The 15,461-nt window shown below is 39.3% G+C and overlaps 1 protein-coding gene across 3 annotated transcripts in view; it reads right to left on the reverse strand.

Annotated features, from left to right (window-relative positions):
* herc2 (HECT and RLD domain containing E3 ubiquitin protein ligase 2) overlaps nt 1-14,467 on the reverse strand; it is a 42,685-nt gene extending 28,218 nt beyond the window's left edge. For all 3 annotated transcript variants that reach the window (XM_086161135.1, XM_086161134.1, XM_086161133.1), the window contains exons 1-20: nt 14,368-14,467; nt 13,410-13,517; nt 12,554-12,647; nt 12,240-12,371; nt 8,258-8,480; nt 6,513-6,613; nt 5,473-5,614; nt 5,280-5,384; nt 5,004-5,175; nt 4,674-4,847; nt 3,724-3,912; nt 3,480-3,631; nt 2,978-3,135; nt 2,774-2,887; nt 2,431-2,682; nt 1,391-1,584; nt 1,116-1,316; nt 693-921; nt 439-563; nt 11-189 (exon numbers count right to left, since the gene is read on the reverse strand). In XM_086161135.1, the coding sequence (XP_086017261.1) occupies nt 11-189; nt 439-563; nt 693-921; nt 1,116-1,316; nt 1,391-1,584; nt 2,431-2,682; nt 2,774-2,887; nt 2,978-3,135; nt 3,480-3,631; nt 3,724-3,912; nt 4,674-4,847; nt 5,004-5,175; nt 5,280-5,384; nt 5,473-5,614; nt 6,513-6,613; nt 8,258-8,480; nt 12,240-12,371; nt 12,554-12,647; nt 13,410-13,481 (3,008 nt within the window). In that variant the 5' untranslated portion in view covers nt 13,482-13,517; nt 14,368-14,467. The remainder of the gene's footprint in view (nt 1-10; nt 190-438; nt 564-692; nt 922-1,115; nt 1,317-1,390; nt 1,585-2,430; nt 2,683-2,773; nt 2,888-2,977; nt 3,136-3,479; nt 3,632-3,723; nt 3,913-4,673; nt 4,848-5,003; nt 5,176-5,279; nt 5,385-5,472; nt 5,615-6,512; nt 6,614-8,257; nt 8,481-12,239; nt 12,372-12,553; nt 12,648-13,409; nt 13,518-14,367) is intronic.
* Between the last annotated feature and the right edge of the window lie 994 nt (nt 14,468-15,461).

Consider the following 15,461-nt stretch of genomic DNA (forward strand, 5'->3'; position numbering starts at 1 on the left):
GGGCAGGTACCTCAGAAGTTGCTGTACAAGCTGCACCAAAGGCAGGATTTGTTTTCCAACAGATTCATAGATGCCAGTATTGATAATGTCTTTGTCAAGCATTGTCCGACACCGATGCATGGTAGATGCATTGGCCTCTTGCTCATCTATCTCCTTTTCTTTCTGAGCCTCCTTCTTTGCTTCAATGTCCTGTCACGTAAAAAACAGATTCAAAAAAGCAAATGTTACTGTTTTAAGTGGACCACACCTGAAAAAATCAACTTCAACTTAATAAGCATCAGCATTCAGTAAATTTGAATGAAGTTGGTAAAATAGGTTCAGCTGATGGGGACACCGTTCACTTAAATTCTTGAAAAAAAAAAAAAAAGGGGGTTTATTCTGTCAAAAAAGTGTGTAGAAGAGGAAACCATTGGTAGCTCATTCCTTGAATACACTAACCTGTATCTCAGCTGTGATGGCCGCATTTAATGCAGATTCCAAACCTCCGTCTGCCATTAAGCTGCTGACTAGCAGGTCAATCATAAAACGCCGGCCAGGGGTAACACTCATCTCATTTCCAGATGCTAGAGGGGAAAAAAAATGGACAGAAATTACCCCATGAACATGCTAAAAATGAAGAGATGAACATTAACTATTATCTGTCCTTCGTGGTGTTTTATCAGTGTTAGATAGCGATTGTGAATTGAACTTACCAGCATTAGGTAGAAGTGATGACAATGCCCGTGCTCTTTCCTCTGCGGTGGGCAGTAAAACTGACCAGCCACTTTGGAGGACAGCTTGAGCAGCCGCTTGCACAGTGTTGAGCACCCCAGCATTACTAGCAAGCATGACCACTGTCTGTTTGAGAGTGTTAAGCAGGACACTGCCAAGCCCTATTCCCAATTCCTCTGGATCAACTTGGTTACTAATGGCTGCATGGAGCTGAGGATACAAATGGAGGCTTTTAGAGATGTTATTTCAGTCTAATAAGTAATCAATATTGTCTACTCTTGGATGTCCCGGCAATGTGGCTTGAAGCTATGTGCAATTATTTTAGGTACAAACATAATCCTGAGTGTTGTTAATCAAAACCAAAACCGACATAAAACTTGGGCAACTGAAACTTGAATACCTACCTGTAGCCTTAGTAGATTGAGTGCGGCAACTACCATACACTCCTTCTCCTGCGGAGGAGGCCAATCTGAGCTTCCATCCATGCCCTCACTGACCTGCCGCAGGAGCAGGTCCAACTGCTCAAAGGTCATTGGGCAAACGTCTACAACAAACGGGACGCGCTGACCAACAGACCACTCTGAGCATGAGGACCAGGCAAAGCTCTGCAAACCAACAAAATGTGTCTTATCATTTTCAGAAGCACAACAAAATCAATGCTTTAGGTTGCGTTTATTACCTGCCCTGGTCCACAGGAGATTCCAACTATGTGTTTCGAATTGAGCCCTGGAAGTGCCTTGGGTTGCTTCTTGTTTGAAAAAAGTGTGTCAAAGTGTTGTAACTTATCATTGCTGCCCCAGCTGTGCACCTCTCCATCCTCAGTGAGGGCTAGGCAATGTGTTGATCCCACAGCAACATCCACGACTTTCTTCCCTGATAGAAATATTGAACAGACCGATTAAGCTAAGTCTTTGTATCATAATGCCGAGTCAAAGTGTCAAAAAACCAACATAATTTTTTAATGGAGCAACACACTCTGGTAATACCATTTGGGTGCTTTTCACACCATTTCCCGATTTGGCCATGCCTCACATCTCAAAAATTTGCTTTCTTTAAGAGAAAGTGCAACCGCTGCTTTCAAAGGGCGCTTTCCCAATACATAGTATGTGTGTAACAGAATTTGGCTGGACTCGACTTGGGTGGTTTACCTCAATGTGGGCAGGGCCATCGTTGCATGGTGGCACATAACCGCTGCAATTTTGTTTTACACACAACACTACACACACAATGGAAGATGTTGTGGCAGTGGTGTACTTGCTGCTCGTTCTGTGACTTTTTCCTCATGTTTTTGACAAATTGTCATGTTTTTGACAAGAGAGCCAGAGAAGGGGACAGGCAGTGTGTCACAGCATCAGCCATGCTCACATGAAGAGGTCTTGCAGGGTTTTTTTTTTTAATGACAAGTTTGATCCTTGTGGATCACACTCAATGAAAACATTCTCTGGCCAATCAGAGAATGGGGAGCATTCTGTTTAGTTCATGGTTTAGTATTGGCTTGGCTCACTAGGACTAGGTGCTAACCCTACTGGAAACATAAAGGAACCAAGTCAAGCTGAAACTGTGTTGTGGAAAAGCCTCATGAAAGTGGGGATGAGGAACTTTGATTTGTTTATCATCAACCAATACATGGAGTCACTATTAGTTTACCGTGTATTATGTATTATTATGAATTTTTGAACTTTAAAATCACTAAAGAACATTTATTGATAGGGATCTTACCCTGGAGACTGTCAAGCAACTTGGGGTACCGCACGTGTTCATCTGTGCCATGACCGAGGCGTTGGTTGTCACCCTTTCCCCAGGTATACACTTGGCCATCCTTGGTAAGGGCTAGTGAAAACTGGCTGCCACAGCAGACTTTCACTATATCCAAGTCCTGCAGTTTCTCAACAAGTTTTGGTGTCTTGCAGCCATCACTACCACCTCGGCCTAGTTTTCCATAATCTCCGTCCCCCCATGACCATACCTGGCCTGTAATAACACAGAGATATGGCAACTAAAATACCAAAGTCACAGTTTATATCTACAGCTATACTAAAGGCAACAAAGTACTTTTTCTGACCGTTTTCTGTGACAGCAAGAGTTTGTGCATCCCCACTTCCACATGCCACATCTACCACCTTTAGTCCTTTAAGTGCTGTCACCAGCATGGGTGTTGTCTGGTCCTCACTGGAGCCTGGAAACCAAAAGAGTTTGTTTAATGTAGGGGTGGGGACTAAACAGAAATTCGATCTCTTGTAGCCACTGAACCACAGAGGAAGGTTACCATGACCAAGGCGACCATAGTTTCCTCTGCCCCAGGTATAAAGCTCGCCATCAGCTGTGATCGCAGCACTATATGTGCTTCCACAGGCAATATGGACAACAGGTTTTCCTGTCTGTTTTCCATTGAAGACTGCAATCATTGTAGGCTCTTCTAGATACCTGGAATAAATTAATGGATAGATCAATGACATGCTAAAATGATGACAGACTGAAGAATTAAATAAAAAATTATCAGGCAAAATATCAATTTATGTAGGTATGTGGAATAGAAATCTGAATTTGCTAGATTTGAACAACAACTTTTCGAACATCGCAATTCATAATTATCTTTAAGTGAATTATTCTTAGTCCTTTAAGAGCAAAAGCTAAAAGCATAACAAAATGCAGTAGATGGACAATTCCTACAATGTATAAATGTATATTGCGTCATTAAGTGAAAGTCATAGAGTGGGTTTACTTTAGAAATTAAAAAAAAAAAAAAACATTTTCATCAAGCTACTTACGTGGTGTCTCCATGTCCGAGGCGGCCACCATCGCCACAGCCCCATGAGAAAACCTCCCCATTCGATGACAAGGCCAAATAATGTTGCCCATCTGGATGAGCTGAAAGTCGTATGATCTTTCTGGAGCTCAGCCCATGGACAAGCATAGGCGCCTGCAACAAAATAATTGAATGACTTATTTTAGCCTTTTCCCTTTCTCGTCCAATTAATGCCGTAAACAACACAAATGTGAAAAATAACTTACCAGGGTTGTGCTCTTATAATTTTGAGTGTAAACAGCACCACTGCTTGACAGAATGAGAAAGCCCTTCTCTGAACAGACTATTTGTGTGACTCCAAGGCTGGAAAGAGCTTTACACTGAATTGGTCCATTAACATTGGCATAAAGCTTCCAGCCCAGAAGGCCCCAAGCAATGACCTCCTGTAGGGTTCCCTGAAAAAAGACAGGCATCCTTATTTCACCAATTTCATTTTTGCAGTCCAAGCTCAAGGTTTTGAAAACAAAATTTAACTTCTTGTTGAGTCTATGAAAAAATAGTGTAAAAGTGCAGTCATGTGAAGCTACGCACAAGATTGAAATATCGTCAACAAAAATATTTTCAATACTCTATTTATATTAATATTAAATTTTCAAATCAACAGAATTGATCTTTGTATTTTACTTTGCAGTGCATGTCAGGTTAGATCCGTCATCCAAAAATCCAGCCGTTCATAGGTCAGCAAGTCAGAAAAAGCTATTAAATTGTTGACAAACTTATCCCATGAGATCACATGTTTTGCTAGAGGACCACCATTAGCCACAACCAATATTTTTTGCCCCCTTTAAGAAAAAATATTGAACTTTTTTGCAAAACAAACAACACATCACAGCTCTGTGCACATTAAATAAACACAATTACGGAATCAGAAAATTCAGCTCCATGAGACAATTTTGAAAATAGACCTTTTCTGAGAATCTTAAAACCAGCCACATGTAATTAAGCTTGAATTCCATTGTCACTTGTATTCGATAAGATGTTCTTAAAAGGATCTCAAACAGTCCCCGCAATCCATTCTTTTTGAAATGAAATTTATGGTGCATGTAAATGAAAAAACAGTCACATAGATTATTTACTGCTTTAAGCTAATGTTCAATTACTGGCCTATAATAAAGTAAAAATATTTGAAGGGTTAGTACTGATCAAAGGTTTCTACCTTATGTGTGGTGGGAGAGTTGCAATGAGGAGGGCTGCAAGGAGAGGCCAAGCGGTCTAAATGAGCCATGATCACTACAGCTGTTTGCCGAAGGTCAATGGCCAAGTCATTGTCATGAGGCAAAGTCAAGTAGCGCAGGAAACTTTCATTTGGACTCAGTGGAGCTGTGAGAATCTGCAAATCAAAGGGATACCTATTAGAATTCATTTTCAATCCAAGGCAATAGGCATTTTAATAGGAGCCATCTATGCAATTACTGCAACCAATATTCATTAGACAAACATTTTGCCTAAGAGCAGCAACATTTTAGGGCATTGAAGTAATGTTAACCTCGGTCTCCTCCTCAGGGACAGGTTCCTCTTTGCTGCTGTGTATATTCTTAAATCGCTGCAAAAGGGGCAGAAGAGGAGCACTGGTTCCCTGAGTGGAGCGCTCATTGTCCATCTCTTTGGTGCCATTTTCCCACAGGCGCAGCAGAAGTAAAACAGCAGACAGTAGCTGACTGGAAAGAATAAAGGACATTAAAGTATTGTGTTCAATGAGGAAATTTTTTCAGCAGAAGGGTCTCAATGAGGAGATAAGAAGGTGCTAAAGATAAAGCGATACCTGAGTGTGCCCCTCTGCACAGCCAGCTCAAGGAGAATGGCAAGGGCAAGGTGCTGGTCCTGGAGAGGAATGTTGCCTTTGGTGCTGGCAGTTCCATGGACATCACTGGTCCGAATAAATGAGACAACTTTGAATCACAGGTGAATTTATTTTGTTCAATTTCAAATTCACAAGCAGACAGTGGGTTACAAACCTGAGGAACTTTGTGGCTCTTTCTACAACCTCAAGCCACACTGATGACACGGTTCCTTCATCAAAGAGTGTGGCCTCAGGCAAGCCCCGGAGAGCGTCCAAAGACTCCTGAAGAAGTTCGCTGCAAAGGTCCGCATCATCTCCTGAACATAAACATAATCCCTTCTATACAAGAGCAGCAACTCAGCAGAGAATTACTAAATATTTACACAGTTGTGATAAATAGATAATTTAACAAACATCTCAGAAACAAATAATTTTACATTGGACTGTTGACCATTGGACAGCCTGCTAGAAGAGTTCATTCTTTCCAAAATATAATAGTCAGTTAGGAGGAGAATTTTTTCTCCTTGTGTGTGGTTCACTTACAGAAAATAAGCCCAAGACATTACCATTACAAGTAATTTGTGGAGCGTAATCCTTTCTTGGCAACAGGGAAAAAGAAACGAGGACTCAATTATTTTTCGGCAGGTGTCTGGTAAAAATATACTCAATTACACTCTTGTATTTGCAGTGAATTCCTGGAACACTGCTCATCCAAGCAGGGGAAGGTTTAGAGTGTTTGTGTATTTGTGTGTACTGCTCAGGTTACAAGAAGTCAACATGTTTTCACCTTGTTCATCTAGATCTGCAGCTTGTTTTCAACAGCTTATCAGTAAACATAGTGACCCACACACACACACTTTGATAAGCAAAATTAAAAAAACTGAAAAACTCAGTGTTTATACACCTGCGATCAGTTCATACCAAGGTAATCCTAAATATTGGGTACACCTCACAAACAAATAATCAATTTTTTTTTTCTACAGTAAAAACATCTGTACCTGATGTATTATGGTAAAGAATCAAGTTTTAATGAAACCTCCCTGATCATATCTTACTGGGTTCCTTTATCTGGTGGGCACAACCAGAAAACTATCTCAAGATTGTGAAATACAGTTGGCTGTTTCCATTAACAGCTGTTGACTAAAGCTCCATTACCGTGACAGAGGCTTTCATCACTGAAACATCTTAACTTTCAGCTTCTAATTACTTTCTTACCTGACCTCCAGGCTCTCCGCAGGAAAGCAAAGGCAAAAGAAAGAGCTGCTCTGGAACCGACTCTGGCCAAACCTTCAACACTTTTACAGGCCGGACGAGGGCTGAAAGACAAATTTGAGAAGTTTGACACATTCAATTCCCTCATTTCTGCTACACATTCATGCTCTGAAAAAGAAAGATTTAAAGATCTTGTTGTTGTGTCTTTTCTTTTCTAAGCTCTCACCATTCCTACAAAGCTAAAAAATTAACAAAGCTGAAACATGTAAAAATATATAATGAGTTGCTAAACACAAAAAGTTAAACTTAACTTAGTAGATGCTGAAATTTATCAACCATCAAGGAATGGCTGAATGATAACAGGTGTGAGGCCTATAGACCACACTTGCTGACACTTAACCCATTGGAACACACTCAAAAACTAGAAAAGGCAGCGATGGGGTTAAAATTTGGGAAAACTGTAGAATAATACATGTTGTGATGTAGATCATCAGATGAAATATTATCAAAAAGAATTTCCTGGACAAAAAACTGGAGACCGTAAGCACAAAGCTGCTGAAAAGGCGTGACAGGTCAAATTTGTGCACTGATACAACATATATTGTAAATAAGTATCAAACTTTGGTAAGAAGGTGTATTGTGTATACCTGACAGGAACTGCATAAATCTTTGTTCAATACTACAACAACAACATTACTGGGTTGTACTGATATGCAGGTCATTTAGTAAGGCATTCCAAAAAACACTGCTTCAGGTAGGTGTTGTGAAAAAGTGAAAAAGCTTAATCTCGTAGCCTTATTTTATTTGATACTTTTAATAGACCATGAGCACTACATCCGTCTATGGTAAATGCCATGATTGTCTACAGAATTCTTAAATGCAAACTAGAGGGATAGTGAAGACTTCAGTGTTTAATAAAGCACACATCCCATGTGTGTCATTTGAGTCCAGTTTGTATTCAGTACCAGGCAAAATATAAAATTTGATTACTGCACAATGTTCTGATTAAGTTATAAATAACATAAAGAAACCTTGCATGCAACCACTTTGGAAAAAAAAGATCCACTTCTCTATTCTTGGTCTCCATGATCTCTTACTTAAAACAACCAGGACATTCAGGGAGTATGCTTTCAGCTCAGCTGATCATGTGCCTCTAGCAAAAAGGCAAAAAGGCAAAAAGGCATGATTCCCAGATCTGTAAACTCCATTATTCAGTACATCAGGCTCACAGTCAGCACAGACCTTAGAACAATTGTGATTCTTACTTAAAAATGCTATAGGACTGCAGATTAATGTCAGCATTATTGAACTATCAATTTATATTCAATCAGTATCGATAATGGCAATAATGACTTGTAGGTTTTGTCAGTAATTCTATTGCAAAAAGATACCTAGTAGAGTGCTAAACTTCGACAGACATTTTAAAAATTGATAATGGGCAAATCCGTTTATTTACATTTTGGCAAATTACAAATGTACCAATTTGAGATAAATCAACAATTTGAGAAAAAATCCTTTTTTAATTAGTTAAAACATCTGTTACCCTGTGCTTAAGCAATTTAGCTAGTATCTGATTTGGAAAAACCACCTTCAGGACAACAAGAAAGAAGAAACAGATAACCAAATCACCAAAACACCTCAAATCTAAATTCAAAATCTCTCACTTTTCAAACTAAATTTCCTTTACCATAGACAGCCAAGTAATCATTTAAGGCTGAAATAAAGGTGTCAAAAAATTATGACTTTACCTTTTATTATCAGCTGCAGGCAGAGGTGGGCTGGGAGGGGTCTTCCATCGGACCTTGTACTTCTCCTCCATCATGCTGTGGCTGAGGGAGATGAGATAGCGCTCTAGGATGACCAGGCGCTGGCGCAGACGCTGGGCCGACAGGGTGCTTTTGGCTAACTGAGCTGAGAGCTTCTGCTGATCATCAACCAGGACTGTTAGACAGTCCTTTAACTCATTTTCATCTATAGAAACAAAGAGATACAATGATTCGCTACCAGCTTGAATTGGAACCCAATTTAGTTTTACACATCACCACCTCTAGAAAAAGGGCTAAAAAAACAATTAAATTTGAGTGCTTGTGGTAAGATTTTTCAGCTCAGTGTTGTCTATAAGTCATCACAGAGGCAGGAAGTAAAGTCATAAGAATTGGATAAGGGGGGTGGAGGGGGTCAGTATTGGGAAGGTGTTGCTGCAGAACAATTTTGTGAACTATGTCAAACTGCAATGACATTGACGACATTGCTAATAAAGACCATCATGCAGAGAAATGCCAGCAAATTCAAACACAAGTTTGCAAAGTCAAACTTAACTTCAAAATCCGTAACCATACAGAGAACCACCTATCACTAGAAATGTGTTTTTTTTAATTTAGCTTGAACAGTCCTGTTTACATTCTTTGTTGAATTACAGAAAAGACCATAACGCCCATGCCTCAAATCTGTTACTGTAACAAAGGTTTCCTTGTAAGTAATATCAGGTCACAATATCCTTGTGAATATTTGAGCAGCAACGAATTACATAGCAGCAAATTGTTTTCGTTTAATGCGAGGTTTAAAGGTGGTTGGCAATCATAATAATAAAATTATACATATATTTATAAGGTGCATTGCACCAATATGCTGTACAAACAAGAAGAAATAAGTAGGACACAATGGAATTAAAAAAACAAACATTAATTCATTTGTCTATTTTGTAGTCAGTGACATGGTATAGTGTTCTTGCCTTATAGTCATTACAATGGTATATTTATTTTGGGTATATGATAGACTGTGCCAGTTTACAGCTGCATCACAGGCACACTGTCTCCCTTATTAGACAGCTCAAGTTAACCTTTACAGTATAGCTATGCGAGCTACCCTATGTGACATCACAGTAACACACAATGGCATCACAGAATTTCAAGTAATTTAATGTACAGGTTGGGTGACGGTATATTCTGCACGTTGGTGTGAATCAACATACCTAACAAATTAGTCTAAGTGGGTGTGGCTGAGGTGTGAACCTTCAGTTTCAAAAAATGTCTTATTGCTTGGGAAAAAACATAATTGGCATAATTGTGCTGTATTCTCTACATGTGCAAAATGTTATATATTTCATAATCTGGTCTTAATTTTGATGTATATGATGCCTAAAATTGTCAAAAAAAATTGACAAAAACATTTTTTACCCTGTGAAATAAACTTAGGAGGGAAAATACTTTCCTAAAGAGAGCGCATTATCATAAATGATCTTGGGAATTTAAAAAAAATGAATAAGTAAAAAATTAAATGACAGTCCTGAATCTGGAAAACAAAAACATCATACTGACAACCTCTAACCCCCACCCCCTGGCTGACCCCCAACAATTCAAGGACTTTGTTCAGATTGTGACAGAAAGAAACATCGTTATATTATATCCCTATAGCAGCGCTGTAGGGAAGCCAAGATGTGCTAAAATAGCAGGCCTGCAATCCACTTAAGCTTTATGTAAGCCACACTGGCCTGAGGTTGCACGAGCACCACTCTAGTCAGCTGTGCTTGACTGTCAGGACAGATATCAGTCGCAGTCAGACAAAGCCTACCACTATTTATTATAGATTACACTACACATGGCTAGTTATAGGGTTGGCCAAAATTACCTAACACCATGATGTTCAGGAACATGTAACCTTTTCAATTCAGATATAGATCACAACATCTCATTAGGTATGGAATCATGTTAGATACGCAACATGGAGTTTGTCTCCTACATTACAACTTTAAATAACATCATTTATATATATATATGCCTTTCATTAAAATATCCAAATGAATAGTTTAAGAAAAAAAAGCTCCTAGTCATTTAAGGTAATGTTTTCTAATGTATAAAAAAAATAATGAAGAAGCTTACTAAAATTTGCGACAAAGTTCTTCCTAAATTGTGGTCACTTTTTACATTTTATATTTAGCCTATAATAATCAAAATTAAGTGGCAACAGTGACAAGGAGGCAGAGCGAGAGGACACACGGATGAAAATGCTGAGCTTCTCTTTGGGAGTGACAAGGATGGATTGGATCTGGAATGAGTATCAGAGGAACAGCACATGTTAAATGTTTTGGAGAGAAGGTTAGAGAAGCCAGACTGGGATGGTTCGGTCATGTGCAGAGGAGGGATAGTGAATATAATAGTAGACAGATGCTGGAGTTGGAGCTGCCAGGCAGGAGGTCTTGAGGAAGACCAAAGAGAAGATGGATGGACGTAGTGAGAGAGGCTATGAAGGAAGTTGGTGTGAGAAAGGCGGATACAGATTAGGGTAAGTGGAGAAGGTTGACTGGCTGTGGCGACCCCTGAAGGGATAGCCGAAAGGAGAAGAGGAAGAAGAAGTATAAAAATCAAGTGGCAATGTTATGTTATGACTAACCGACTTAAAAAATAAACAATGCTGGACGATGGGCAGAAACCCAAGAACCTAGAGAAATCCTGTGCAGGCTCAGGGAAAACATGCAAACTCCACACTGAATGGCACCAGTCAAAATGAAACTAGGATCTTTCTTGCTGTTAAGTACCCCAATGCCCCTGTATTTCCTGTGTTCTGTATATACAGAACCTGTGCTCACCAGGACTATCCTGAACATCCCTTTTTCAGTATTGAAATACGTATTAATCCTCATAGTTCTTGCTTTGGTAGAGCAATTCATCAATTAGGTTAAATGATACACATGGTTCTTAGCAAAGTGAGGAGTACGATACTGTTGCCATTTTTTGCAAATTTCTTGTTAATTAGCAGAAATCATGATTTCTACATTCAAAATAACGGTTTAACAAGCATATTTGCAAAAAATATATATTTTTAAATGGAATTGCCAAAAAAGATAATACATTTTGCTGTACGAAGGTCTATGTTGGGATTTCATAAAATGACTTAGACTGAAATTTTCAAAAATACACAATGTGACAATTTTCAATTGACATCTTGATATCATGATGGCAATCAAACAGGAGGGGATATATCTACAGCCAGAAGCACAACAAAACTGTCATGTGCACTAACCTGTTTTGAAAACCTTTGAAAGGGTTTGTCTGTAACTGCTGACATCAACATGTCTGAGATATCTAACCGTTCAAATGAAATGCAGGAAGTATGCTGTTTGAACTTCAAGCATCAATGACATAGCACTCTTCCATACAGTGATCAAGTTACATCCACTAAACAGTCAAACAAGAGTTATTTCCTGTCTTGGTCAGTAAAGAGGAAAATGGTTAGGGGGCTATGTATAAAGCGAACTGCGCATTCATAGAGCACGTTATCAATCCCTGCCCCACCTAAATCTTATCTCCTGGAAACACATCATCCCACCCAGTCCCCCAAGTAAACACAGCTTGTGTGAGACACGCTAGCCCACACTGAACCAACATTATAACACCTACCAAGATTACACTCAAGAAAGTTAAAAATAACCACTTAGACCTGCAGACTCCAAGCTATCATATCAGAGCCTGCAGTTCTGACTGCCAACAAACCATGCAGACACTAGCAAGGCCAGACAGACATGAAATTCATAAACAAAGAGGAAGAGAATGTGACAAAAACATCAGTATCCCTGAATTTCTTAGACATTTGGCACTGTCAAACTATGTATGTCAGTATGCTTGAAAAGAGAAAGGCCCTTAATCAAAAAACCACACAGACAGAACAGGAGTCACATTGTACCACAACAAGATACTTCATCTAACATCCTGATAGCTCACAAAGCCCACTCACCTGGCTGTCGTCCCCAATCCCACGTCTCAATTATGGAATGATGAACAGATGTTGACATCTCCTCCTCCTCTTTCTTTTCTTTGTCGTTGGGCTCATCTTTCTTTTGAGTTCCAAAACAATCTGTGCAATCTTCTGCAAGTCAAAAATAAAGATATGTTATCTGGCACATGAAATTGTCAAAACAGTTTCTGTCTGACCTATAATCATAAGAAAGAATGATGAATGTGATTATTTTATATACATGTGACAGCAGGGTCCATATCTGTCAGGATACCCAAAGGAGCATAAAATGTTTAAATTGAACAGTGTTATACCTGAATGAGCTGATTCCTCTCCATTGAATGTTATCTCCTCATCTTTTACCATTTCATTCCACATTTCACTCAATCCCTCTGGAGAAAACGCACGCTGGAAAAGGAAGGAGAACAAACTCATTTCTGGGGGCCAAAATATACTGAATATTAACATCTCAGTGTATTTTCTTCGTTGTGTCTGCACATTCCTGTCACATACATAAAATAATACCATAATGAGGACCTTACATTGACTGGGACTCCTGGTTACTATTATTTGACTGAATTCCAATTTCTCTTCCAATTCACAAATCAATAGTTATGTTTGTATCAGCCTACATTTAAGGCATAGCGTGGTTCACCGAATGTGCTTTCAATCCCTATCCAATGCCCCTTTGAAGGATGTATGGTTTAAAGTAGGAATAAACACTTCCACCGGGGTGATTACCCTTGTATTTACTGGCTTATATGGAAGATATGTTTGGTTGTTCAACAAAACAACAAATAAATAAGAATGAGCTTTTTCTGTGTGAACACAAAATAAGTGGAAGATGCTGCAGGATTACCAATTCAAATTTATTTGAGCTACAACTTGGCCAAAGAAGTAATCAAAAACTCAATGCAATTTCTGGCTTTCTAAGACCTCGTGTGTCACAAACATAGGTCAGTCACATAACATTGCATAGCAGATATAGTTGTGTAAAATTCTTATGCCAAATGTATGAAGATGATGTCTTTCATTGAACATAAGTGAATAGTTGCAGGGGCTTTTCACAATTCCCAAATATACCTGAGTGAGCCAACATTTTCTCTTTATAATGATGAATTACACAGCTAATTTTGAAAAGTGTATTAAATTAATTTGGCTTTGTCATACCTGTAAGTCTATCTTCAGCCATTTGTCATGAAATCTCAGCTGAGCATCAAGGGTAAAAGATGGAGAAGGCATATTTGCCTTTCCTCCCCAGCTGCAAATGCAGCAGACCTGGAGGGCAATTGGAAATACAATTATTACTGACACAATCTTAATTCTTTGTATGTCACTTATCTAAAGAATAACGTAAGCACAAAAAATAGAAAGTCAGTGGTTGATTGAAATGATCAAAATAAAAAAAAAAATGATAATACAAAGCGGGGAAAAAGAGGGGACGTTAACAGTATTTTTCGTGATTACAAGACGAATTATGTATGTATTCAATGAGAATTGCTTCATTGAAAAAATAACCCAAATAAATAAATAAATGAAAAACAATGGCAGTCAACTAGGTCGCATCCTGATGTAGCCAATTTCGAATATTCTAGTGGGGGAGTTATGTGTTACACTTTAAGATCATCACTTAAGCTAAACATTATCAAATATCATTTTGAATTATACTCGGACTTATTCGGTCACAAATGCATTACGTTAAAGAGCAAATATTTTCACATCGTAAACGCTAAGACTTTGGGTGATCGAGATGTGCCACTGGCAGACGTCAAATGACGTTGGGAAAGTAAAGACAACATTAGCAGGGAGACTGTTTCAATTAACCTTGAAGCCGCTGTGACGAGAAGCCTGTCCCTGCAAACGAACACAACCCCAACTGTTTTGGCCACACTGACAAAGCATCAGTACGCATATAAAACCATTCCATATCGTAATACAACGTACATGTTAGCTTGGTGGCTAAGGCTAGCTGCTTAGCCAGACAGCTAATACCAATACAACGTTAGCTTACTACGCTAAATGCAAGGGTGCGTAGGCTTCTATGACTGAGTCGATGTAATGCAAAATTTCGAGGAGTTTGCAGAAACGCACAAGGTAACATGGCAATGTGGAAAAAATTGTGACTTACTTGCGGTCTCTTATGACGCTGCTCTTGCCCTCCCAGCTGCTTTGCTGCATTAACGAGGAGGGAAACGGACTTGATTGACTGGGGCACGAGGCATGGAAACAAATTACGTAGTCGGCACTAGAGGTTTCAGGGTGATTGATTTATATCGCCACGTCCTGCGCAAGCGGGGCTAAACATGGCAAGACAACATCGAGAGGGGCTTAAACCCCGCCTTCTTTGCGTTACACGGTGAATGAAACGTGCGCTTCTTCAGACTTTGAGGCGGGACATCGAAGGGGCGGGGTCGACCCTGGAGTTGATGCACATTGTCCACTAGAGGGCCGAGCGTCTCAGGGCAAAGGGTAGGGTGTTATCCTGATAGCTGTGTTTCATTTACTATCGATTTTCAGTGCACTCTTACTTCAACATTTTCCTCTTAAATGAATAGAATTAATTTATCCCGATTTTAAAAAAAATAACAATCATGTTTTCATCTTGATACATTGTTTCCAGCATTAAATACTCATAGGCAGTATTTCCAAATGTCAAAATGTTTTTATTCCAAGACAGCAAAGAGTCCAGTTAACCCCACCCCTACAGCTGATGGTCACTTTAATAGTTGACCATATTGTTTGGTTGTGATAACATCAATCCTCCATTATTTCACATTAGCTGATCAGGATTTTCTCAGATGGTTTGATTTATTAACACGTAATGTAGTCTAAATAGTAACTATAGAGGGATAAAGTTGATGAGCCATACAATGAAATTATGGGAAAGAGTAGTGGAAACTAGACTGAGAGCAGAAGTCAGCATTTGTGAACAGCAGTATGGCTTCATGCCTAGAAAGAGTACTACTGATGCAGTAGTTGTGTTGAGAATGCTAATAGAGAAGTGTGAATGATAAGAACTTGGGTGGAACGGTGAGGCTACAGGGAGTGGAGGTCAAGAAGCTGGAGGATTTCAGGTACTTGGGGTCAACAGTCCAGAGGAACGGAGAGTGTGGAAAAGAGGTGAAGAGATGGGTCCAAGCAGGTTGGAATGGGTGGAGAAAAGTGTCAGGGGTATCAGCCAGAATAAAAGGAAAGGTGTACAAGACAGTGGTGAGACCAGAG

Source organism: Fistularia commersonii, chromosome 16 (assembly GCF_037954325.1).
Source record: "Fistularia commersonii isolate RoL2024-O1a breed Wild chromosome 16, RoL_Fcom_v1.0, whole genome shotgun sequence".
Classification (NCBI taxonomy): domain Eukaryota; kingdom Metazoa; phylum Chordata; class Actinopteri; order Syngnathiformes; family Fistulariidae; genus Fistularia; species Fistularia commersonii.